Here is a 27,973-nt window from a genome sequence, read left to right on the forward strand (position 1 = left end):
TTCAACCAGTAATTTGGGTGGGAATTTACAAGGCACCTGCTCAGTGTCAGAGCCAGGGGAGGAGACGCAGCGTGACCACCTCGCTGTCAGAGCCCGTCCTGGAGGAATCCAGCTCCGTCCTTCTCTAAAGATTCAAAGTGATCTAACTTATTTTGGAGTAAAATTAGGGGCCATTTTGAGTAAAGATATTGAAAAAAAAAACAAAAATATATAACCATAACTTTATACCTAGTTTCAAATATAACTATATATATTAAAAAACGCTTTTGATGTAATACTTTGTTCCCGCTTTTCAAATTGTATGTGCTATAATGTAAATAGTTATTTTAATGGACCCTCCGTACTCAAAAAGAACAGGTAAGTCTTACTGTCTCTTAAATGGACTGTAATAATTCTTTCTTATAGGTCTTTCCATGGTAGACCCTTCCCTCCATGAAAGCAATGATTGTCTGCCTGGTTCACCTTTGAACGTCCAACTCCTAAAGACAGTTCCCCGCACTCAGCAGTGCTTAGCAGTCACTGAATGGATTCCCCTTCTTGGAAATTCCCCTTACTTCCCTACACAGCGTGTTCTTTGGGTTTAGTTCAAGCCTTGCATCCTCTAAAAAAAACCCTCTAATGTTGACATTTGGCTTAGTATAGTATATTATACTAAGGCTGTAGTCCTTAGCAAATTTGTGTGCTTTTCAGAAACTTTTGGCTTAAATGTATTTTCATTGTTTGTTATTGCCTATTGTTTTGTGATGTACTGATTCCTATTTTTAAACCCTCATCTTCAAATATATATAACATATTAACATGTGTATGTAAGTATTTAATTAACACATGTAAAATAGATGATTCATTTAAAAAACATTCTTGGAGTTTCTGCTTAGTTCCTGCCATCTCTCTGGGAAAGGCCAGCACAGCATTGGACAGACACACATTCCTATACCCCTGGAGCTTACTCCCTACCAACAAGAGGCAGTCAAACAAACAAACAAAGAAATGAATAAATGATGAATGCAAGAATATTAGTACTGATCAGTACCATGAAAAAAAAATAAGTATGTGCAAGGGTATGACTAGAGGCTAAAACATAAAAAATAAAAGTTAGCATTGGATGATTGCCTCTTTCGAAAGTTAACAATTACTCTGAGCTCTGAATGGACAGGTAAGAAGGAACCCGTAATGAAAAGATATGAAAGAAGAACTGTGGAAGTGTCATTGGGCAGGAATGGGCTTGATACGTTAGTTTGAGGGTAGTACTAAAGAGAGCTCTGTTTAGAGCATCAAGGGTTTAAGATGCTGCTCAATGGAGATACAGCCAAGGGATGGTATCTTGTAGTTAGCATATGGTACTTGCACAAGTAGCTGTAGAAGAGATAGACACCCAACACTGAGTTATGGATGTTTCAATATTTAAAATTATAGCTGAGGATCATGGTAAGGAGACCAGAAAAAAAATCAAGAAGAAATCTATCACAAAATGACATGAAGGATGCATTTCAAAAGTGAGTGAATGGTCAATTGTGTTGATTGCTGTTGAGAGGTCTGGTAAAATGGGAATGAAAACTATTGTAAATAAGCGACATGGTAACCTGAACAAGAGCAGTTGTAGTGACATCATGGATTCGGTTCAGACGAGAAGAATGAGAAACCGTAGAGACAGCAAAGGTTAACCATTTCAAGAAGTCATATTGGGAAAGGGAACGAAGAGGTTGAAGTTGGAAGAAGATTGGGGGTTAAAGGAGAAATTTTTGTTTGTTTTTAAGAGAGTTACTAGAATGTGCTTGTTCAGAAGTGGAAATGACCAATTATAGAGAAAGAAATTGGTGAGACAGCAAAGACAGGTTAAAATGCAGAAACAAACTCCTTGAGAAGTTAGAAGGTGTTGGCTTCCAAAGCCCAAATAATACAGTTAGCTTTTGACAGGTGCAGGGAATGACTTTAATATGAAGGCTGTTTGATAACAGAAATATTTCTGCAGAAAATGTTGAGAAACTAAATCAGATCAGGTAAAAACACAAATTTGCTGATTTTTGGCCATTTGTTACCTATAAAAATACCATTTTTTTCCTATGGCCCAAACTTATAATAATATACATACATAAAATAACTTAAGTGCAGAAATGTAAATAGATGAATAGAAAATGTTTTCAGTTTTCTCGTTTTTTTTCCTAAATGTTGTGAAATGTTTTCACACAATTTTAAAACAAAGATAAGGGTTTGTATTCACTCTCTGTTAATCTGAATATCGCCTTAATCATTAGGTTGTAAGGAATGCAGAATAGAATAGGCAAAACAGAATCAGATACAAAGCACAATTCTGGTTTTATCTGAACCACTGTGTTCTTTTCTAAAGGATTAAAACCTCTACCACATACTTAAGATTCCTTAGTATCGTTTCTTTTTAGTGACTAAGATGTACAAAAAAATCAAATTAAAATTAACCCATGTGTTTCATAAGATTTATCATTAAAAACGCACACATTGCCTTAAATGTTTATGTTTTCTTTTGCCCCAGGCTTATTTATATTTATTTTCCACTGTGCTATGAAGGAGAATGTTCAGAAACAGTGGAGGCGGCACCTCTGCTGTGGCAAGTTCCGATTAGCAGACAACTCGGGTAAGGGCCATGCTGGGAATTGGCTTTGACATCTCAGAGTGGTAGTGGCAAGCCTTTGTCTTTGGGTCTTTCATTGCCAGAGAAACCCGTTCCCAGTAGTAGCAAATTGTAAATGTGGGGGGTATGTGACGATGCTTCTTTGGATTCTTGGGATATTAGGAAGGCAAGAGATCGGAGGACGATTTGCAAAGAAGAAGCGTAAAGTACACACAGGTTAAGAGAGTTACCCAAGGTTTTATGTCTAATTTACCAACTCAGATAGCCAGAGGTGCCACTGTGCTATTGGCACTGTTACACATCTTTGAGGCCATCCATTGCATTATTAGGTCAAGAGATTTTTCTTAATACTATAAAAAAAAATACCTGAAGAAAAGTATTACTTTTTTTTTTATTACCATCATGGTTACTTCTCACCCTTAGCATATTTAAGTAAGGTTTTAAACAATATTTTACACAGGCTCAAAGTAAGAAACTTGCCTGTTTCTTTAGTTTAATATTGTGTACATGTAATGCTCCCAAAGTGTTACTTAAAGTGTGGTTAAGATTCTTCAGGCCGGAACATATTCCCCCTCCAGCAGATTCACAGAGAGATGTCCTTTCTTTCAGACTGGAGTAAGACAGCTACCAATACCATCAAGAAAAGTTCCGATAATTTAGGAAAATCGTTGTCCTCAAGCTCCATTGGTTCCAACTCAACCTACCTTACATCCAAATCAAAGTCCAGCTCTACCACCTTCTTCAAAAGGAACAGTCACACCGGTGAGTCCCTCTGGTCATGGTGTTCTCTGATACAGTTCTCATGTTTTCCTTACAAAAATTGACTTATCATGAAGATTGGTAAATCACAGTGCCCGTTAGGGTGCTTGTTTTATATTTATATAAATCGAAATCTGCTTGAGGACCTTATCCAGACCCTTTGTAGATATTCTGTCCTTTTTTAAAATTTTCTTAAAAAAATATTTTATCTTGTCTAACAAGTTATATGTCTTATTTTAAAATAGAGGGTGGGGTAAAAGTAGGTTTACAGATGTGAGTATGCAAAATACAGAGTTTATTCTTGTATGATTCTTTATCAATTATTATATTACTTTCCATAAAAACAACTGTAAACCTACTTTTACCCCCTCCTCCATATATAAAACTTAAGTTGTAGATAGATCACTTCAGCATAGTATAAAAGTTACTTGGCAAGTTTGCATAGGAACAGAAAGAAACACCATCCAGGATGTATCTTCCCTTTGGAATTCAATCCTTAACCATTGAAAGCGTGTTATTGGCAGTTGCTGTTTAATTCACTGATTAAACAAACAAACAAAAAGTATGAGAGAGTAGAGGACATTATATTTAGAAAGGGATACATGCAGACGTCCCCAAATTAGGGCCCGTGGGCCGCATGTGGCCCCCTGAGGCCATTTATCCAGCCCCCACCGCACTTCCGGTAAGGGCACCTCTTTCATTGGTGGTCAGTGAGAGGAGCACTGTATGTGGCGGCCCTCCAACGGTCTGTGGGACAGTGAACTGGCCCCCTGTGTAAAAAGTTTTGGACCCCTGGTGGTGAGAAACACTCTATGTCCATTTCCTGTATCTTCATGTTTACAATGACCACACATTCTAGCACTAAGCATGTGATGAACAATCCTGAAGACAGCAAGCAAATAAAGATTATTTCACAGAACTTAGATGAGGGCCACTGACTGGTGGGAAAAGGTGTAATCTTTCAATAATTTCAAAGGAAAATAGCAGAATAGCTACTTTTAAATACTAATTAAACTTCAAGCAAACAGTTGTCAACATGATCACCTAGCCCTTACTAATTAAAGATGCTTCTAGAAGGACAATGGAAATAACTTTTTATACCTTTTGAATTTGTTTAACTATTGAACATAAATTTAGGTGAATGGCACAGACAAGATTCATCTTTGGCTTTTTTGCAAATAAGGATTATAGTGTGTGGGGTGTAAATGCTCACACTCAAACACTTGAATTTCACAAGACCCTTGTATAGAATTGTATTCTACCACCTGTCCTGCTTCCACACTCTGTGCCCACTACCAGAGTGGCCACTGCCCGGGATTCAAGCTGGCACTGTGGAAAAGTGTTTGAGTGTACAGAGAGTTTGTCAGTTCCAAAATTAATTAAAGACATATTTGAAAATTTGGAAAAGTTTCAGCGACTCTTAGAGTCAAGGGTATTTGGGGGAATTTAATCAAAGCTATAAACTCTCTTCCAGAATAAGGTGCAGCCTTTGATTTCTCTACACAGACAGTTTTGCCTAAAATGAAAAGGTCTGTGCACCCTTGCTTGATATCTGTGTAAGAAAATTAACAACATGTAGTATTTGAAACAGTCTAAGAAATTTCTGGCAGTCTGGCGCTAGTCCATGGACTGGCGATTAAAAAAAAAAACCACACAAACAAAAAAAGAGCACTAGTCTAAGATAGATTATTATAACTAATTGGTAGTTTCCTGGCACAAAGTATATTTTATTTGTAATGAATGAATTTTTCACTTAATATATCAATCTTAAAATTAGGTACTCATTTTGCATTCCCTTCTAAAATACAAATAGTTTATATATTCTAAGCCAGTTAGGAATGAATAGAAATTAGACCTATTAAATCGTTTTCCTCTTAACACAGCTGAGAATATGAGAATAGCTAGCCTCAAGAAATACTACTATAAAAATGGGAGAGAAGATAACAAGGTAGATAATTTGGAATAGGGGGCATTTTGTAAGTATTGAGGATCCAGGGTAAAATCACTAAGAGATGAAAAGAAATGCAAAAATGAAGGTACCAATGAAAAACTTGACTATTTCAAAACATTCTGTATATTTCTTTAAAGAGTGCATTAATGTTTTTCTGTTGACCATAATAAAACTGTTGGTGTTAAATGATTTCTTGTAAACTGGCATAAGGATATATTCAGCTATATGACATACTTCTATAATATAATAAATTCTGGCCTCCCATCAACTGATATATAAGTGGCCTTCTGCTACCTAGCCAGTTCTCAGTGAGACCGTTGCTACGCTAGGGTCACTTGGAGTGTGCAAGGAGTCACTGCGTATCATCATGGATGTCTAGTTGGTTTAATTCTTGAAATTGATCTAGAAATTCATATGTTTATGGTGTAGATAATGTCTTCTAAGAGCATTTCTTCAACAAAAGTGGATCATTCAGGTAAACATTTATTACTTTTTTTGAATGCATGAATTTTTTGCAAGGTCATAAGAGAATATTTGCATGATTTAAACTTAAGACTCTTGCTGCACCAGCAAAAATGCTTGTCCTTTACAGTACTTCTCAGCTAGCACAATGACATTCCTGCACTGAGCTGGAATTTTTGAAATTTCAAATGGTTGTTTGCTGTGTTGGCTCTTGTCTGCATGGGTCTATCTGCAAGCCACTCCTTCTAGGAAATGTGCCATGCTCTGGAGTTAGTCACATATCAAGTAAAGTAACAACAATAACAAAAGCAGTACTTGAGAAGTTTGTATTAGAAAGATGGAAAGTGAATTTTTTTACTTTTTCACTGCTGTTACTAATAACTCGATATGTCATGGTACATTCATAGAAGTCACAAAAGAGAAATTGTCAATTCCAAGCCTGCTTTTTTGAGGCTTTTTATCTGCTTAAAATTTCAGCCTAGGTCAAATATAGTTCATCTCCCTAGCCCCTGGTTTTCAAACTTGCAGCTATAATCAAAATGTATATTGCCCATAAGGTGCTAATCTAACCAGAGAATGGGGCATAGCATATATATTGAAATACAGACCATGCTCAGAATTTTACTTTTTTAGACTGTGAAGACCCAAAAAGTTGGATCATACTGGGAATGGAGCTGGTCAAAAATCTCTAGAAGGTACATGCTCCTGGAAGTTGTCAATGAAGCAGAGTGAATATTTCCTTCAAGTTTCTTTGAGGATGTGCAGTTTTCAAAAACCATCAAGCAAAATGGTGTGTTATTGATATTTAAATCAATAGAGGAAAACCCCAACAGAAAACCAATGGCTAGTGAATGTATGAACTGAAGGAAAGCACAGAATCAATCAGCTTGCCCAGAGCTATAAAGGGGAGGGCCTTTATACAATGAATACCTTGAGCCTTTTGCTCACCCATCCTGCCACGTGATCATTCTGCCAAGCTTCAGTCTGCCTATTCTTCCCATAAACCATCCATTCTCTCTTGCTTCCTTTAGTGTGGGATGGATGCACCACTTCCTATTTCAGCCTTTATTTATTTATTTTTATTTTTTTAGTGTCCGTTCCAACACAAGGTAATATTTGAGCAATTTGAGTCATTTCCAAAGATGATAGATGTAGCGATGATAGCCTTCCCCAACTATTGAAAGGTTTTTAATGTTGTCTCACATACTGAGTCCAACTTATTAAAAAAAAATCTGCTAGAAATGAAGATTTCCACTGCTGAAGCCATGATTCCTTAGAAGCAGTTATTTATGATAGATTTTCTGCCTCCTCCGCAGTGACTAGAGAAGAATCAGCTGTAGGAAACCAATAGAAGGTCACATTTACTCCTCCACCGATGTGAAATCTCTGTGGTTAATTTTAAGGTAGAATTTTTCTCCAAAATCTGTTGGGAGAGGGAGCAAGAAAGGTATATAGAAGATACTCATAAGTTGCATGAAGACAGCTGTATGCAATTGTCAGTAATAAAGCTTAATTGAGTTTCAGAGCACTATACAAGCCAGTTTTAGAAGCTTTGGGTCTAGGGGAAAAACACTTAAATATATATATGCAAGATTTAGAATGAAAATTAATACTTAGCCATTATTATCAATTGCTCTGCTATTGCTGTCAGCAATAAAGTAATTCTGAGACTGTAGCACAGTTAATGAAAGCACATGTGTAAAATAGTTCTGACAATTTTTAATTTTTATAATTTAAAAATAATAAAATATTTTTTTCTATATTTCAATCTCTTTACAAGGTAAAAGCCATTGGAAAATGTGTTTAAAATAGCCTTTTATGTTTATTTTTATTCACTTTTAGCCTCGACTATCCTTTAAATTAAACACTGTTCACAAAATTAGGGGATATTTCAAAATGAATATGAAGTGTTGACATATCCCCTAATTTATGTAAGCAGTATATTTTATAAAGATTTTTGTTATGAAAAGTGTCAAATATATATAAAAAGTGGAGAGGATAGAATAATGAATCCCTTTGTACCTATCAAGTCATAGTCGCCTGCTCATTTCCCCCTTTCTGTATTTTGAAAACATATCTTAGACATCATGTCATTTCTTTCATAAATATTTCAGCATCTTTTAACCCATCGGTTATATAATCTGTCACTTCTTCTTTTGAACCTTTGCCACATTATTTTTTCTTCGCAGCAATTTTCTGATTATTTTATTCATTAGCTCTTTGGAAAATGCCACTGCAGGAACATTTCTTAAAATAAACTCCAACACAAATTACTAGAAGGCAAATTAACATTGATTTATCCATAGGAATGCATTTTGAAGATGAAATACATTAAATATCAGTGTTGCCGTCTGACCGGGAAGTGGCACAGTGGATAGAACGTCAGACTGGGATGTGGAGAACCCAGGTTCGAGACCCCGAGGTTGCCAGCTTGAGCGCGGGCTCATCCGGTTTGAGCAAAGCTCACCAGCTTGGACCCAAGGTCGCTGGCTCGAGCAAGGGGTTACTCGATCTGCTGTAACCTCATGGTCAAGGCACATATGAGAAAGCAATCAATGAACAACTAAGGTGTCGTAACGAAAAACTGATGATTGATGCTTCTCATCTCTTTCTGTTCCTGCCTGTCTGTCCCTCTCTATGACTCTTTCCTTGTCTCTGTAAAAAATAAATGAAAAGAAAAAAATATCAGTGTTGCCTATTTTCTAACCTAAGAAAGAACCAGAGCTCCATCTCCTCTATTTACTTTTTTAATGTGCAGAGCACAGTGTCCAGTGCAGTGTTCCTTAGGCATGTCACCAGCTCCTCCTGCAGCCTGATTTATTGTATCATTTCTTACAGACAATGCTTCCATGGACAAGTCGTCATCAAAATTGACCCATGCTGATGGAGAACAAACATCAATCATCCCTGTCCATCAGGTCATTGATAAGGTCAAGGGTTATTGCAATGCTCATTCAGATAACTTCTATAAAAATATCATCATGTCAGACACCTTCAGCCATAGCACAAAGTTTTAACGTCTTTCATATAAGAAACAGGAATCAATCTGCAGAAACGTGATCTGTAAGCAGTGAAAACTGACTAGCAGATGTAAACATGCTATTACTTAGGTAACAGCATGTGTATAAGGAATGTATTTTGTTGAAAAGGCTTTTGTGAAATTCAGAGTTTGTCTTTTCAGTGTATTTCTTCCAAGGGGCAGTTTCCATCATCACTAGAACCTCAGTACTGAGAGCAACATGACTCAATAGCACAGGAAATATAAAATTTTAAAATATATAATTGAATTAGAGTAATTAGAATTCAGAGGGGAGGGTGTCTTTAAATTTGGGGACAAAGGAGAGGCCGAGCTTAGGGAGAAAACCTAGTTTAGAGCTCATTCACACCCCACCCAATGGTTAGGTTTAAATGTGGCCATTTGCTTTATCAAAATCTTTCTCAACAATCAAAAACATACTGACATTGTGAACTATTTTGGATGCCCACAAATCCCATCTCAGTACTCATTTCCATGAATGCAGTATCATATTTGCTCTTTTCCAGTGAAATTTTAACCAAAGATACAAAAGAATATCTGACCTAAAGATTAGATAGGTTTTTTTTCTTTTCACACCAAATATTTAACTTTTGGAACATGACATGCTTAAGAAAGAAAGAATTTGGCCCTGTCTGGTTGGCTCAGTGGTAGAGCATCAAATGGGTATGTGGATGTTCCAGGTTCGATTCCTGGTCAAGGCACACAAGAGAAGCGACCCTCTGCTTCTCCACCCTTCCCCCTCACCTTCTCTCTCTCCCTCTTTCCTCCTCCTGCAACCATGGAAGTTGGCCACTGGTGCTGAGATGAGTCAGGGAGCCTCTGCCTCAGGCACTAAAAATAGCTCAGTTGCTGAACAACATCTCTAAATGGGCAGAGCATCCCAGTAGGGGGCTTGTGCAGTGGATCCCTATTGGGGCACATGTGGGAGTCTGTCTCTCTGCCTCCCTTCCTGTCACTTAATAAAAATTAAAAAAAAGAAAGAATTCCCCAAATTTTGACCTAGTTAATATAAGGCCATGTAAATTTATGCTATTTCACCTATCCTATTCAAAACAGAAGGCTTAAGCATCATCGTTAATTATCACTTAACCTCATACGTTTAAATCAAGTTTAGTGTTGACGATCCATTAATGTGGATCTTCCAGTAGTTGTTGAAGAATAAATTCCTTACACCTCTGCTTTTGATCCTGTACTGCATATTGAACCCATGGGCTCATGGGAGGATGAGAATTTCCACTAGGCATGCTGTGTGCAGTAGTCTCTCCCTTTTAGGAAATGCAATGGTTGAGATTCTCTGGCCCTACCCTTGTTCTGCAGACTTTAAGACATTTGCAATTGCACAAATGAAAATCTCTTCCCCTTTTAAGAGATTTGTTCCAAGGAATATAAACGGAGACAAATGGGTGACTTATCATAATCAAAATAATTTATAAACATGTGGGTCTACAATTGCTAGTCTAAAAACTATTTGTACATAAGTCCTCTGATTATAAGAGCCAGAGGAGGTCTGGCAAGATAGATCGTGTGTTATTTATGGATTAGGTTTCTGCATACAAGCCATGGATAATATTAAGCAGTTTACCTAACTTTCAAACTATTCTGAGTAATATGCTTGCTAGTGAATGTTTAGGAGACCACATTTTAATTGTTCTTAAGTGATGGATTTGTCTCCAGTTTCTTACAAATCAGTGTGAGTACATGCTGTACTCTTACATCTGCTCTGGGTTATCTGGGAAGTATCAGATTCTGGGAGGTGGCAGCCCAAGTGTTGGGAAGTTGAGATGTTCCGGAGCCAATCTGTTTAAAGGCAGAAGCCAGAACTGAGCACCTGAGGGCCTTCCCCTCCGTGCAGAAAGCAGGTAGCTCTCTCAGTCTGAGACGTTGGAGAGCATTCGAGCTATGCAGCTACCATGGGGCCTCTCCTTCTGCTGATCTTCCATCGTGAAGCTATTTGCCAAACTCGAGCAGGTGGTCAGATAATGTGGTGGTGGATTACTATTGTTTTTTGCAGCAGCATGGACCACTGTCCTGAGTGGCATGAGCACTGCCCAGCTTGACTCTCACAAGGGATGGGTGTATGTAGTAGGGAAAGATAATCTTAAAATCGCTAAGATTCACTACAGTAGAGCCAAATTCTTTTCCATAGGCATACATTAACAGGCCGCTTGTTCCGGCAGAGGTTACATATACATGAAAATTAATCTTAAATAGTCAGTGAATCTTCATATACTTTCCCCAACCCTTAGTGACCCGTGGTAGAATTTCATTAGCTTTCCACTGTGAGATTTCTTCCTGAAGTGCTTACTGAGTTAATAGTGATTAAGAGATAACTACAAACGTGACTCTGATTTCCACTCATATTTACCTAGATCTGGGAACATATTTTTTTAGTTTTTTGTATTTGACAACATCAGCTCCATCTTAGAAATGTCCAATGACCAGGTAAAGAAAAGTGAAGAAACAGCTGAATAGAATCATTTGCAAGTGGATTTAAAGATTTAGCCAAGTTCTACCCTGAGTTCTAAGCATACAGTTCTCACCTTCATTTAAACCCCCTCAGACCAGAATTACCAGAATATTGCTATGGAGGTCAAATTTAGTTTATTTAGCCTGACTTTGAGAATATCAACTCAGTCTCGAGATTTGTTTTCTTCTTTATCCCCCCCCCCCTTTTTTTTTAAACTCCACTGTGTTAGAGTCTTACTTAGTCTTGGGTCCTGAGATATTTTCCCTGTTACTGTAAAGCTTTTCTTTGTTCACCATTGTCATAGACTCTTTTGTACATATTATTTATTTGTGTTTATAAATGCCAGCTTGTTTTATATCTTAGCTTTGTTATCACCTGGCTTTTTTTATTTTAATTAACGTTCTGTTGAAGAGACTGTATATATGTTTTTTTCTAAATACATTGTGAAATAGATTTCTTTAAATATGATGAATAAAAGTGACTGTGAGTGAACATTGGAATTAGTAGTCAGACGCTACTATAGCTGATTTGCCATTGTACTGAAATGGAAATGTTTTCCCAATAAACCTTATGTTGTTTGTGTTCCAAATTATTCAGTTCCTTTACGAGTGAATGTTTTTATTTCTGACTCTTAACTAGGAGAAGATTATTTGACAACTGGAAAATAACCTGCCTCCAATTAAGCTGGTCCACGGGCCGCTTTGCCAGAACACTGAGAGTGAATATGTTACAAAGATCCAGTTTACTAGGGATTAATGCATTTTGAGTTCTTAGATTTGAAGATGACTGATGCGATGCCAAGCTCTGTGGCAGGTTACAAATAATATAGGTTTCTTTTTGGGGAAGTCTTTAGCATCCCCAAAAAAGGAACTGAGTTGGTTAAGATTATGTAGAAGTTAAGTTCTAGGCTGTTTTCTCACATTCAGAGTTGCTATTTTCATGGTGGGAGGCTTAAAAAAACGGACAGCATTCAGCCAACTTCACTTACGTGATTAGAGCAGAACGCCCGCACTTCCTCTCGCTGGCTGGGGTTGTTTAGGATAACTCTTCTGCAGAAGGCGGAGGGCCAGCTTGGCTCAGGGCCCTGCTCAGTGCTAAGTTGGGCGGTGCATTTGTTGGTGAGTGCTCCATCAGGTCTTAGGAGCCAATGTTCACAACCCCTGGCCAAGCCAGGTTAAAAAAAAACACAGGCAAACAGTTGCTTAAGATTCATCTGTGAGCAGGTTACTTCAGAAAGCTTGGAGAAAATGGGAACAAACCACTTATTTGATTTTCAGGCTGACCTGTGTTTGCGGTATTTTGAAATTGGGCTTTATAAATTAAGCGTTTTGGAAGCCCTTCTGTATTTTCAGTTGAACAACATTCTACTTTTCTCGTATAAAAGCACTGAATATCTCCCCCTTTCTCTTTCCCTTCTCCCCTCTAACTTTCCATTTTTTCCTTTTTCTTTTTCTCCCTTCTTCCTCCCTCCCTTCCTCCTTCTTCATTTCAAGGAGGAGTTTCCTTTTTCTGCTTCCCTAGAAAAGAATAAGAATAAATATGAAATACTGAAATGTTTGCATTTATATTCTATAGCCTGTCCATAAAATGGGGGGGAAATAACATGTTTTATTACCACAGGCAGCTTCAGCCCAAAGTAAGTAATTGGGACTTGATAGGAAAAAAAAAAAAAATCAAATCTATAAACATGATTGGGTGCCCGATATGTCTTTGCTATCTCTTGTCATTTTCATCACAACTTTGTGGAGGGGAAATGTTATTCAATATTCCATTTGGGAGAAGTGAGGACTAAAACTGGTAAGTAAGCTTCCCCCACAGAGAGAGTCGGAGGAGTCGTCAGACCTAAGTGTATGGGCCTTTGTGTTGAGTCTTCCATGTCAAGGGACCTAGAGGCCCCTTCAGAGAACCTGCGGACTTGAGGAAGGTAATTCCGGGGTAGGATCAATGTTGCAAGAGTTAGATAAAAGCCTCTAGAACTTCAGACAGAAAGCTCTGAACTAGCAAAACCTTAGTGAGTATTTAGTCTTTGAAGTTGTGACAGATGCTGAGGGGCCTCCCCTGGGAGTGAGGAAAGTCATCCCAGGGGCGGAGCTCGGGAAGTCGGGGCAGTGAGTGGAACATAGCTGAGGTCTGCTTGCCGGGGGGTGCGTGGGAGAAGGCTGTGCAACCACGAAGAAGCCCAAACCAGGCCACAGTGTAAGGATCTGAGCATCTAGCTGGGGGAGTTTGACCTGTCAGCAGGCACAAGGGGGGCATAAAGGCTCTCAGACCCAGGCCCAGCGGGAAGGTGTCTGAGGAAGGATAATAGAAGGCAGAATGACTGCTCGGGGACCAGCGTGAGGAAGCCTCTGGAAAAGCTGACTGAACAGCAAGGCAGTGTGAGGACTGATGGCTGGCAGGGGGTCGCAGGCCTCAGAGGAGGGGTGGCCCCTGCGACAAGGCTTTCAAGGCTGCAGCGAGGCGCCCTTTGGTAGATGCTGCTCTCCTGGCTTAGCTAGTGCACATTGTTTCCAGGTGCTTGGGGGTTGGAGAACCTAGGAAACCCAGCAAGCCTCTCAAGAGGATAGAAAGGAAGGAGGGAGGGAGGGAGGGAAGGGAGAGAAGGAAGGAAAGAAGGGAGGTAGGGAGGGAAGAAAAAAGGGAAGGGAGGGAAGAGGGAGGGTGGGAGGTAAGGAAGGAGGGAGGGATGGAGGGAGGGAAGGAAAGAAGGGAGGGAGGGAGGAAAAGAAAGGAAGGGAAGAGAAGGGAAGGGAAGGGAAGAGAAGGGAAAGGATGAGCACAGCTTCCTTCTGATGTTGAAAAGCAGAGCATTAGATGGGATAAGGAGGAATAAAGGCACAGATAGTGAGGAAAACTTGAGTTTCATGATCTTTTACAGTTAAATCATTTCACCTGCTGAGTGTCAAGAAGGAAGTGGTATCAGGATAGGGATCTGAGTAAAATTTGAAAGATTTGAAGCAAACTTACAGGGAGTGCAAATCCTTAGCGAAACTTAAATTAATGAAAGGCATCTGCCATTAGATTAACTTTTCCAAGTATATTCCCCAAATTGTCTCATTCATTTTTTTTTATTTGGTGTGTGTTGAAAAACTAGATTATTTCAAGGTCATAATCAAAAGCTTAATATTCTAGAGTCTCAACACTTACTGATTAGGGATTTTATCTAAACACTTGTGAATAATTGAATGATGAGTAATTTCAGACACATTTCAAAATCTTCTGAATTTTTTAATTACATATTCTAATTTTGACATTTTTATTCTGAATTAATCAAAATTTTTATAAATTCAGGATGTCAAAAAGGATAAAATATTTGATAGTCACATTAAATATATTGTTGATTCCTATAGAGTTTAGTTACACTGTATGAGAAAAATAACAATCAAATAAAAAGTTTACATACTCTAGGACAGGGGTAGTCAACCTTTTTATACCTACCACCCACTCTTGTATCTCTGTTAGTAGTAACATTTTCTAACCGCCCACCGGTTCCACAGTAATGGTAATTTATAAAGTAGGGAAGTAACTTTACTTTATAAAATTTATAAAGCAGAGTTACAGCAAGTTAAAGCATATAATAATAATTACTTACCAAGTACTTTATGTCGGATTTTCGCTAAGTTTGGCAGAATAAATCTTTATAAAACAACTTACTATAGTTAAATCTATCTTTTTATTTATACTTTGGTTGCTCCGCTACCGCCCACCACGAGAGCTGGAACGCCCACTAGGGGGCGGTAGGGACCAGGTTGACTACCATTGGTCTAGGAGAAAGAGGAAGACCTTTACAAAAGCACTCTGGTATCTTCCTGTTTTGTTGTCCTAAAGCTCAGTCAATCAGTGTACTTTGTGACTAAGACCCTGTGCTAAATTATGGGGAAGATGCAAAATGAACACAGAACCTTCCTCCAAGGGTTTCACTGGCCAGAAGAGCTAACATAACTGATATATTTAAAACTATTTTAACTCAATGAATAATTGCTTTATTTGTAAAGATGTGAAATGTTATTGTTACTGCCAAATTAGAGCTAATTAACAGCAATAAATATTAAGTACCTACAATGTCTAGAGCACTTAAACTTGTCACTTTATATTGCTACTATTTTTTGTTTTTCTTTCTTTTTTTTTTTAATTTTATATGTGTGTGGCTTTTTTACCAAATGATGTTAATACTAAGGTCTGGTGCACTGGATTGTGTTTGGACCCATCATTCACAGAGGCAATAGCAAGTCATGTGAGAGGGGTTTGGTTAAAGCTATGGGCTTAAATTGAAATTTGTATGTTATTTTTCTGGTTCATTTGCATTTTATATTTTGGAAAGTAGACCTCAAAGTACCTCAGATTTTGGTAGGTTTGCCAGAATATGGACTTGAAATACAAAGCAAAGTGGAAAAAGACATATTAACCTTCTTCTATTCAAGACCCTTGAGTCCAAATGTTATATGTCATTTATGTTCAGGCAAATCGGATAAGAACAAAAAAGACATCAGTTTGATATTAATTCTAATCTTTTTTTAATGGCATTGGAAAGGGCACTAAATTCAACTCAGGCCTGAGATGAGTAAGCACATAAATCTACTTTTGAGCAATTATCTTGGGAGCTGTTTTATGGCTCAGACTGGCTGTGATATTAGGGAATTCACTGTAAGAGCACAGAGGGTCCTCACAGAGCCTGGCAGCCGCGTGGGCAGCCAGACTTCGGGGAACTTGGGACCAAGGAATGATGGTCTTGGACATCAAGCAGTTATTGTGTCTGCAATGTAACAATTGTTTTGTTTTTCATGACTGTAGTTTTTAGAACAGTTTTATGTTCACAGCAAAGTTGAGAGGAAGATATTTTCTTTTATTAAAAAAAAATTTTATTGATTTAAAGAGAGAGACAGGAACATTGATCTGTTCCTGTATGTGCCCTGACTGGGGATTGAACCAGCAACCTCTGTGCTTCAGGGTGATGCTCCAACCAACTGAGCTATCTGGCCAGGATGAGAGGAAGGGATTTTCTATATACCCTATCCCCTAACACCCCCATTATAAGCATCCTTCATGACAGTGCTACATTTATCACATTTCATGAACCTACTTGAGCACATCATTATCACCAAAGTTAATAGTTTATTTTAAGGTTCACTTTTAGTGTGGTAAGTTCTACAGGTTTAGACAAAAGTGTAATGGTATCTCTCCATCATTATAGTATCATACAGAGACTTCACTGCCCTAAAACTTCTCTGTGCTCACCTACTTACCCCTCTCTACCCAACCCCTAACAACCACTGATTTCTTACTGTCTCCATAGTTTAACCTCTTCCAGAATGTTATAGAGTGGGAATCATCCAGTATGTAGACTTTTCAGATTGGCTTCTTTCACTTTGTAGTATGCACTTAAGTTTCCTCCATGTCTTTTCATGGCTTGATACCTCATTTTTTTTTTTTAGTGCTGAATAATGTTCCATTGTCTGGATGTACCACAGTTAATTATCCATTCATCTACTGAAGGGCATCTTGGTTGTTTTCAAGTTTTAGAAATTATGAATAACGCTACTATACACATCCTTGTGTAGGTTTTTTGGTGGCTGTAAATTTTCAACTCCTTTGGGTAACTACCAAGGAACACGATGGCTGGGTTATATTGTAAGAGTATGTTTAGTTTTGTAAGAAACTGCCAGTCTGTGTTCTAAAATGGTGATGCTATTGTGTTTCCTCTTTGCTTGCTTCTCTAGGTCTGCAGACGACTCACTTCCTCTCCCAGACCTTTATTTTCTGTTTCCTCATAGCTTTGCTTTACACAAAATGACCATGGCACCAGTTCAACATTATCTTGCAACTTTAGTTCTCAATCCACACAGCCATGATTTGAGCAGCTCTTGTTTCAACTCTTGAGCAAGAGTTCCTGATCGCGTCAGCTTCGTTCAAGCATCTACACCTTGTCTAAGAACATCTGGTATGAGCGTGGCTGCACAGACTCACCCTTCAACAGAAGCTGTGGGGGGTGGGGTGGGAGGAGGCAAACTTGCTGATTCTAACAGGGTTCTTCGAGTATGTTCGGTTAGAACAATAGGGTTATTTTTTAAAATGCGATATATTAAAGGTGTTAGCTCATTGTGTCAGGTTGGGTCATCCAGGAAGCAGAACATTTTTAGAAATTCAAACAATTTACTGGAAATAACACCTATGAAATATAAAGGAGAGAGAAGGAGTAGGTGAGGTGAACCTGTGGGTGGCACACTTGCAAAAGGAGAGTCAAAAAAAGGAGGATTGGGAAGAAAGGAGGAGGATCTGGTAGGAAGAGCCTCAGTGCAGTAGACTGAGAAAGTATTCCCAGCCCCACCCAGAGCTCCAGCACAAAGACCTCCCATTGAGAAGTGCTGGGTTCTGCAGAGACTGTCAGGCCAGGCTCCACCCACTGTGCTCAGCTATTGGCTGGGACTCCTTAGGAAGACCCTGCTAAATTGTAAACCAGCAGCAGACCTCAAAGAGCTGTACCTGGAGGCTGTTAGCTGACTCCACTAGCTGCAGCAAATTCTCTTTTGAAAGGTCCAAGTGTCATACCCCATGGCTATTCCTCCATATTCACAAAACCCAGTATGGTAAGAGAGACTCCCTTGCAGGTTGTATAACCAGGAGCAATACCGAGTCATCCTACTGGATTGCTCCCAGGTACTGTCCCCGGATTTCTAAGTACAGCCCTGGCAAACACCAAGCACAAGACGCCAGTGGGCAGTACTTTCACCTAGGGATTTAGAAAGAGAAAATATTTTAATAATAAAAAGTGGGGTGCAGAGATTACCTGTGACTCCTAATTATTCATATTTTTCTCTATCTACTTTTACTGTGTTGACTCAAGAGATGTTATAGACGTGAGGCTGAATCAGGCAGTTAAAAATTATTTCTTTTTATCCCCATTGGGTAAATATCTCTGTTTCCTTGAATAGCTGTTAAGTTGCTAGGATAGCAGTGGTAATTTGGCTAACAAAAATCCAGTATTTGTTAGACTTGTTTTGTATGAATCCTGGTCAATATGTTTTTGTTCTGAATAAGTTGTTGTAAGATTCCCTAGCCTGTGTTCTATTACTCTCTATCATGCAGTATCTGTAAGTGAGAAAACCATGTGCTACAGCTAGCCTTCAATAAGGCTGGTAAACTCTGATAACTCTTACCTGGTGGGGATTAAGAAGAACTAGAGAATGAAGCCATTACTACTGTTTAAGGGTTAGAATAGCTGATCCCATTTTGCTAAAACCAAATGATTTCTTCATTCTGACGGAATCATTTAATGTAGAAGAAAGGCCACTGGTTTAATTCTTAGGAAATGTTTACTCGGCTAATAGTGGTCTGGGCCTTGTGACATTCGTATGTCACTCGTCTGCTCTGAGCCTCAGTTTATTTATCTGGTAAATAAAATAGGCTGATTAAGTGCTAAAATATTTTCATCCCAATATATAATTAAATATGAAAATGTTAGTGTCCCTTCTTGGCCCTTTGGCTGACATCAAGTGTAGTATGTATAAATATAAAAATGCTAGTAGTTTCCAGTTAGACACAGAATCCAAAGCCTTAAAATGGAAATGTCTAGCAAGATCTTGTTCAGTCTGAATTTTTCTAGAGAATATATGTAGTTTATGTCTTTTTATTTTCAAAATGGATGCCTGTCTGTGCACATACTTTAATATTTTCAGAGCAGTAATGAACTCTTTCAAGGATAAAATTAACAGAAAGATGGTCTCACAAATACGAAAGAGAAGGTGGCACAGTGGTAAGGCCCAGCAGGAGTCATTGTGAACATCAGAGATGAAACCCCAGTTTGCTATTAGTAAATATATATATGTGGGATTAATGACCCCCCACATGGGGACACAAACTTCCTTTCTTCCCCCCTGCCGCTTTCCAGCACAGTGCACAGTCCACAGGGGGAAAGAAGAACACCGATCAACAGAACATCTGACAACAGCAAGCCAAACAGATTCTACAGTTCCCAAGAATTGTCCTTAGGCCTAACCAGGCGGTGGTGCAGTCGATAGAGTGTCAGACCCCGTGGTCACCAGCTTGAGTGCGGGCTCATCTGGTTTAAGCAAAGCTCACCAGCTTGGACCCAAGGTCACTGGCTTGAGCAAGGGTTTACTCGGTCTGCTGAAGGCCCGCGGTCAAAGCACATATAAGAAAGCAATCAAGGAACAACTAAGGTGTCGCAACGAAAAACTGATGATTGATGTTTCTCATCTCTCTCCGTTCCTGTCTGTCTGTTTCTATCTATCCCTCTCTCTGACTCTCTCTCTGTCCCCCCACCCAAAATAGAATTGTCCTTAGATGGGCAATCCAGGGTCTCCTGCTGGGTGAGACAGGAAGGCAAACCCCAATAAGCCCCATTTGTGAACACACAGGGACATACCCCGTGGCACAGAGGAGCGTCTCTACCTTCACCCTGGGTTGCCTAGGCCACGTTTGCATGCCAACTAGAGCAAGCCAGGGCATGTTATGGAGGACAGTTCTTAGCCCCCAACTCATTGTAAAAGATCCAATAAGCACTTTAAAGAGATACTATTTCCTGTGATCCCCTTTCAAGGGCCCCCGAGAGCCTCCTACGTGGTATTAAACGTGAATTCACAGACATGCCAACGGGCAGTCATCTATGGCAGTGCAGATAATGTCGGGCAGAGCAAGAGGGATGCTTCAACGTCTGGCAAGTCAATACCAGTACAGCACTGGTATCTTCATGTTTAAAAAAAGTAACAGGTAGACTTCTGCAAACAGAAATGATCTCTACCTTGATTGGCCCACTTCCAGTTAACATTTTAACCCGAAGCTGATAGAAACTTCTTCCGTCAATATTTTGTGCAGATACCGTAACTATATATGTCAATGTGTTGCCACATATCCATGGACTGTTTTCTAAATAAAGTACTCAGAATTGTAAAAGGAACATATTCGTTTCAGGAACAATTCCAAGCGAGGTCTCCAAACATAAGCATTAGAAAATGTTGTGCTAGACCTTTGCCACAGTTACAGAGAAATCAGTTTATAGTTACAAAGTGTTGGCCACCCCTCACCCCCCTTCTCCACAAAAGCTACAAGAGATTGCTAACATAGTTGTGGCTTTCATTCTTCCAAATCATTCCCAATTCACTTGGAAACATTTTTTTTTTCCTTCAAAGGATCTTTTTTTTTTTTTTTTAACATTTGTTCTGTTACTTTGCGTCCTCAGCGTTTCCTCAGTAAAAGCCCTTGAAGTTGAAGCATTCTTTCCCGAACCCCTCAGTCCGTGTTCCCGTATCTCACTTAGCATGGATGTGGGATGACAGTGGCCATGAGAAGCCCGGAGTCACCGTGAGGAAGTGTTCTCATTTTCCATTGCCTCTTTTACGTCCACTGACCTTACCAGTGTGAGTGACCCCAGCACCTCTGAGCACTTCCTGAAATAATTATGATGTGCAAAGCATACGGCTTTCTCCATAGTCACAACAGAGCAGCAAACAAGTCCGCAGTCCCCGTGTCCCGCCCTCCTCCTAAATCCTTGTTAGCACATATCTCTGTAAGTCAGGCGAGGGGTGGGCAGGAATCCAGAATCTAACGTTTCCTGCACAATAATAGTGTTATTTCCTAAAATTCATGAAAATGAGCTGTTATGTTTCATGAAACATTCCTACTCTTAAAGATTGCTCCATATGGTCCAGGCCAATGAAAATGGTCTCCTAAGGCCTAGAAGGCCCATTGAGTCCCTATGTGTGTCTTTCACACCAAAGAAAGAAACACTAGGGTGCAACTGAAATGATTGACTTCTCTCTTGAACCCTAAAACTCCAAACCAGGAGACAACCAGTGTGTGGCTGGCATCTTCTTAGAAGGATGCTCTGGTCACTTAGTAGGCTAGTTTTAGTTTGGCACTGGAGAGGTAGAGCTCATTCATTTCAATGGTGGATTGAGTAAAAAAATATATATCTGTGTGTGTGTGTGTGTGTGTGTATGTCTATTATGTACACGCATATGCTATAGACCCGTGATGGTGAACCTTTTTATAAAAACCACCCATTTTTCAATGCTGGTCAACCTGGTCCCTCCCGCCCACTACTGGGCATTCCAGCTTTCATGATGGGCCAATCGTGGCACCATTTGGTTGCTCCGCTACCGCCCACCATGAAAGCTGGAATGCCCACTAGTGGGCGGGAGGGACCAGGTTGACCAGCATTGCAAAAGTGGGCGGCTTTTATAAAAAGGTTCACCATCACAGCTATAGACTATACAATATATTTGACATTATTGATTATTCAGGCTTCTCCAGAGAAACAAAACCAACAGGATGTGTGTACATAGAGAGATATATTTCAAGGAGTTGGCCAATGCAAGCGAGGCTGGCAAGTCCAAAACTCAGTGAGATCAGCTGGCAGACTTGAGATCAAGGAAACATTGAAGTTTAAGTCCAAACGCAGTCTGCAGGCAAAATTTCTTCTTGTTGTGGGTGAGGGGGTAGGAAGAGTGGGGATCAGTTTGTTCTGTTAAGGTCTTCAACTGATTGGACGAGATGCCCCCCATTATGGAAGGCAATGTGCTTTATTCAAAGTCCATCAATTTAAATGTTAATCTCACCCAGAAAGAACATTCACAGGTTCATAGAAACACCCAGAATATTGTTTGCCCAATTTCTAGGTCACTGTGTCTCTGCCAAGTTGACACATAAACTTAACTATCTCCATTCCATTAAGACATAGGGACATTGTGGGAGATGCTTTTTGCAGGACAGAGTGATAGTAACCACTGGTATGTCAGTTCTTTTTCTTAGCCCTACATAAGGTCAAGGCATTTTCAGAAGAAAATACTTTAGTACTTCCTGGGGTTTCCAGGGGTAATGCTAAGGTCACGTCTTTGGAAACTCTCTCAAAAGGTTAAGATAATGGGAACAAAAGGAGGTGATGCGGCCCAGTCACCAACTCACAGCTTCTCTGGACCATATTTCTTCTTTATCCTATCTTTCCCTTCATTTGACGTACATGATACTCACCAAATCTCTAGGAAAATGATACAAATGTATCATTTGTATGTCATCAATGTCAAATAAAATTGCTGATAATATTGATGGTTCTAGTTTTCCCCTGAGTGTGATTTCCTTAAGTCAGAGGAGAAGAGCATGATGTTGTGGAAACAGCAAAGAAATATCTTTTGCAGTCCCAACTGTCACTTCCTGGGAATTAGCTTTATCTTTCCAAGCTTCAATTATCTCATCTCTGAAGTGGGGATGATTTTGATGATGTTAACTCATTCACTCGTTTGTGAGGATCAATGAAGATAAAATATATGTGCAAAAGTATTTTGTAAATGATAAAGCATTATGGTCTTCATTAGTATAACCGATTTTCCATTAAGGCAAATTCTCAGAGTTATAGAATCCTGGGCCCCATTCATGGTCCCAGCAGTCTGACCCTGTCTGTGGAAACCATGATTACTAAAGAAGGCATCTCTTGTATGTACGTGAGGTTACCAAATTATCACACAGGAATTTGACCTTACACTCAGCAGGGGAGACTTCTACCTAATGTGTCTGTGGACCTTGCAAACCTACTGTCTCCTTTTTTGGAGATGCTGATATGTTTGGAAATATGCTGAATTTCCTACTGATGAATTGCTTTTTCATTAAGAAATGCTTTCCTCTTCCAAGCCAGCCAGTCATCTCTGCATTTGTTGCAACACTCTCAGAAAAGTATTAAAATGGACCTTCTGTCTCGCCTGGATGAAACTAAATGCAGAAATGTGAGGTAGCGTTAGAGTGTGTCACTCCTCATGAGAACTAGGGTCCATGATGCCAGTGACAGTGGCACGCTGCCAAAGCCCAGGCTCTCGAAACCAGTGTAAATATATATCATCCCTGTGACATTCTGCAGATGTTGTCAGCTTATTAGTGGGGAAAAAAATCCCAACTGCACAATGTCTCCAAAGTTTATGATGTGTTTCTGTCAGAATACAGATTTTTAGCTGGGCTCAAATTCTCCAACTCTTATGAGGACTTCCTTTTCACCATCGCTAGTCTATCTGACATGTTTCCGTCTTACTAGGGCATTTCCCTACTTCACTAAGATTCGTTACCCTATGCTACCCTGACCATGTCCCAAAATACTTATCACCTAGACAATGGGGAAATAGCCGCTCTGTATCCCGCACCTACATTTCTATTAATTTGTAAAATCACCCACATTCCCATTAGTTTCTGTCACAAGCATGTATACTATACAGCATAACAGTGCTAAGAATTGATGAAACTTTGTTACTGTTTCATCAACCTTCCCAAAGAACTATTATGTATTCCATTCTTTTCTTTGTTTTTACTTCTGATTTTGTAAAGCCATATGTTATGCAGTTTATTTAACCAACTCCCATTGAACACACTATGCAGTGCGTGCACCAAACCATTCTACACAGCAGAATCCGATTAATTGTCCTAAATTCAAACTCAATTGAGTCTGAGGTCTTTTCCTAGCATCCTAGGTTTTCTGTACTATTCGGATCCCATGACCCAACTGAGCCGTTCCCCAAATATATCCTACCCCTTCCTACCCATTCACTTCTGCCTTGAAATATTTTCTTCTATGCTCTGGCCACTTCAAATGGTTCCCGTTTTCAGTGTCTCCTGTTACATGAAGTCTCCCCTACCACCAAACAAATGTTGTTTTTCCATTCATAAAACATCCATAGCCCTTTTCTGTCTTCCTCATTTCCCTCGGTACAGTAGTCATTCGTGAGCTGCGCCAGTCTCCTCTGACAAGACTGTCACGCCTCTGTAAGGCAAGAACCACGTCTTAGCCACAGAAGGTGTTCAACAAATGTGTGTTACATTTATTAATTTTTATTAAACTGTGAATTTTAGATATATTTTTTAAAAATCTATAAAATATGGTATTTGGAACTTGTCCTATCAGTAATAAGCACTTTCTGAGGAAAAGTTAATCATTTATTTTTCAGTTGACTTCTTTTGTCTCCTTACACATTGCTTGGTTCTAAAAAACAGTAACTTACATGAATGGTTGAAAAATAGTGGTGTGAGCAAAGAACTCAGTGTATTATTTTAGAATCACAGACTACCTTTTGGATAGGCAGGACTCTCTAAGACACTGGTTAAAATTATTTTCTGTATATGGGCCTAAGGAGTTTGATAATTTCCTTAAACCAGTTTACAAATATTTTTGTGTAATAATTTTTCAGGGGAGCAAGTTTATCGATTTTATCTGAATCTCATAGGATTACATGACCACATGTCCCCCAACTAAGAAAGAACAAGTTGCACCCAAGCAATCTCTTTAGCTTTGAGTCACACACCTTATGACCCAGTGTCTTGTTTTTAGAATCCTGTCCTGGATTGCTCCAGGAGAGAATTTGAAGGTTAGGGGAGATATTTTCCAAGACTATTTTAGGCTCTGCAGGCCAGAGGATAAAGTTTTTATTGCAACTACTCAACTCTGCCATTGTAGCATGAAAGCAGCATTAGAAAGTATGTATATAAATGAATGAGCACGGCTCTGTTTCAATGACACTGTATGCACTAAAACAGGTAACTTGTCAGATTGGGCTGGCTGGAGTTTTCTGACCTGTGAACTTTTTAAAAATAACTTAGACACACACACACACACACACACACACTTTTTGAGACTGTGATTGGTGATGCATTAAATTTATAAATAAGTTTTGACAATTGACATTTTAAAAATATTGAGTTTTCCAAGCTGTGAGCAACATATGTCTCTCCATATATTTACATCATTAATTTTTTCAGCCATGCTTCATTTTTTTTCCGGTATACAGGCCATTTATATCATTTGTCAGATTTATTATTAAGTATTTCATATTGTTGATGCCATTATAAATTGAATTTTTAAATAGTTAACTTTTTGTTCTTTATTGCCAGAATATGCAAACACAATTAGTTTGTATCTTACAACGTTTCTAAAGTCACTTATGAGTTCTGTTAGGTATTTTATAGATTCCATTGGAATATATATATATATACACATTTATGTCATCCAAGAGAGAAAAGATGATTTAAATTCTTTCCAATTTGGATGTTTTTAAATTTTTTCTTGTTTTATTGCACTTGCTCAAATGCTAAGTAGAAGTGGTTGGTAACCAAGATGGGTTTTCTTGTTTTTTGTTTGTTTGTTTGTTTGTTTTTTGTGAGAGAGACAGAGAGAGGGACAAATAGGGACTGGCAGACAGGAAGGGAGAGAGATGAGAAGCATCAATTCTTTGTTATGGCACCTTAGTTGTTCATTGATTGCTTTCTCATATGTGCATTGACCAGGGGACCATAATAGCAATCCGAGTGACCCCTTGCTCGAGCCAGAGACCTTGGCTCATCAAACCAGATGAGCCCATGCTCAAGCTGACGACCTCGGGGTCTCGAACCTGGGTCCTTTGCATCCCAGTCCAATGCTCTATCCACTGTGCTACCACCTGGTCAGGCAGGCACCAAGATGGGTTTAATTTTAGACAATTACTGTGGTGTAAACAGAATCAAGTAGAAAAGCCATACGATAATCTTGATAAATATAGAAAAGTTTGTTTTATCATGAATACCTCTTGGCAAACTAGGAATAAATGGAAACTTCATTAATCTGATAAAGATACCTACAAAAGGAAAACAACTGTAAATATCTTATTTAATATTGCAATATTAAAATTTTTCCCTGCATTTGGAAACAAGACAAGAAAGCATGCCAATAACACATCTATTTAATAAGCTTTAGCAGGGCAATAATAAAGAAAACAATAGAAATTCTATAAAGAAAAAATGTGTAACACATAGAGAATATAATTCCGTACATAAAATAATCAAAAAGGTTTATAAATTAGTTATTAGAATTAGTAAGTAAATTTAATAAGGTTATTGAATGAAATTTTCAATAAAACCAAATGTATCTTTGTATATTTTGTGTATTTCTATACATATATAAGTACTCTATAAATTTCTATACATAAGCAACAAGTTAGGTGAAAATAAAATTATAAAAAGTGCCATTTGCAGTAGCATGAAAATCATACATGCAGAGGAAAAATGTGCAAGATCTCTACACTGAAAACTATAAAGCATTATTAAGAAAAACTGAAGATGACCTGAATAAAATGAAAACATATATCATGTTCCTAGATTTAAAAAGTCAATAATATAAAAGTATCAGTTCTCCTTAAATTGATATATATATATATATATATATATATTCAACTTAACCCTATTTAAAATCCCAGAAGAGGTTTACTTTTTTTGTTTGTTTGTTTGTTTGTTTATTTATTTTACAGAGACAGAGAGAGAGTCAGAGACAGGGATAGATAGGGACAGACAGGCAGGAACAGAGAGATGAGAAGCATCAATTATTAGCTTTTTCGTTGCGACACCTTAGTTGTTCATTGATTGCTTTCTCATATGTGCCTTGACCAAGGGCCTTCAGCAGACCGAGCAACCCACTGCTTGAGCCAGCGACCTTGGGTCCAAGCTGGTGAGCTTTGCTCAAACCAGATGAGCCCACGCTCAAGCTGGAGACCTCAGGGTCTCAAACCTGGGTCCTTCCACATCCCAGTCCAATGCTCTACCCACTGCGCCACCGCCTGGTCAGGCAGGTTTATTTTTTTTAATGTGTAGATATTGACAAGCTAATACTAAAGTTTTATGGAAAAATGAAGAGCCAATAGCAACTAAGGGAATCTTATGGATTTATGTTGGAAGACTTACATTGCCATGTATCAAGATGTATTATAAAGTACAGTAATTAAGACAGTGTGATATTGATGTGGTGACGTGACAAATACAGATATTAAATAGAGAGTGCACAAAGAGACCCACACATTTATTATGGTGTCTTGACTTATGACAAAACAGCCTTTGGAATATAGTTTTTTCAATAAATAATGTACAGTCAATTGAACACCCATATGGAAAAGAATAGAATTTGACTCTTACTGAATGCAAAAGAAAAAAGAAAAAGAAAATCAAGCCTAGGTGACTGGTAAGTCTGAATATAAAAGATAAAACAATATCACTTCTATACAATAATGTGCAAGATAATCCTTGTAACCTTGAGGTAAGTAAATATTTATTAAATAAACCACACTAAAGTATTGTTAATTTTTTGTTATTTTGTTTTAAATGGAAAACTTCTGTTCATCAAAAATATCATTTAAGAGATTGATAGTGCACATTATAAAATATTGAAATACATATATCCTACAAGAGACTCACACCCAGAATAATTTTTAAATTCCCACATTAAAGAAAAATGTCAGGTTGCCTTATAACAGAGACATAGCCAGAAGACTTGAAAAGGTACTTCACGAAATGAAAATGAAAATCACACTGAGATATACCACACACTTTATAGTGGCTAAAATGAACAAACTATCATTATCAAAAGTACCTCGAGCTCATGCCTTCTTGGTGAGAATATAAATGGTTATAACCATTCAGAAATCTGTGTGGTCATAATTCCTGAAGCTGAAGCAAACACACACCTTGTGCCCCGCCAGCCTATTGTTACATCTATAACTAACAGAAATACAAATATAGGTGTGCCAAAAATACACTTAAGAATGTTTATAACAGCACTGTGCATAATCCCAAACTGGAAACAACGTCCGTAAACAGGGCACTGGATAAATAAACTGCAAAACAAGCACATAATGCTTGTTTTCAGTCAGGAAAATGAAGAAACGACAGTCACAAAGCTCAAGA

The 27,973-nt window shown here is 38.5% G+C and overlaps 1 protein-coding gene across 7 annotated transcripts in view; it reads left to right on the plus strand.

The window, feature by feature from the left end:
* Positions 1-11,873, plus strand: part of ADGRG6 (adhesion G protein-coupled receptor G6) — a 140,111-nt gene extending 128,238 nt beyond the window's left edge. For 4 of the 7 annotated variants that reach the window (XM_066247785.1, XM_066247786.1, XM_066247788.1 and 1 more), the window contains 3 exons: positions 2,507-2,608; positions 3,215-3,367; positions 8,616-11,873. In XM_066247785.1, the coding sequence (XP_066103882.1) occupies positions 2,507-2,608; positions 3,215-3,367; positions 8,616-8,794 (434 nt within the window). In that variant the 3' untranslated portion in view covers positions 8,795-11,873. Of the gene's footprint in view, positions 1-2,506; positions 2,609-3,214; positions 3,368-5,744; positions 5,791-8,615 lie in introns of all 7 variants that reach the window. The other 3 variants (XM_066247791.1, XM_066247792.1, XM_066247793.1) reach the window with 1 other exon arrangement.
* Positions 11,874-27,973: the final 16,100 nt, after the last annotated feature.

Source organism: Saccopteryx bilineata, chromosome 12 (genome assembly GCF_036850765.1).
Source record: "Saccopteryx bilineata isolate mSacBil1 chromosome 12, mSacBil1_pri_phased_curated, whole genome shotgun sequence".
Lineage (NCBI taxonomy): Eukaryota > Metazoa > Chordata > Mammalia > Chiroptera > Emballonuridae > Saccopteryx > Saccopteryx bilineata.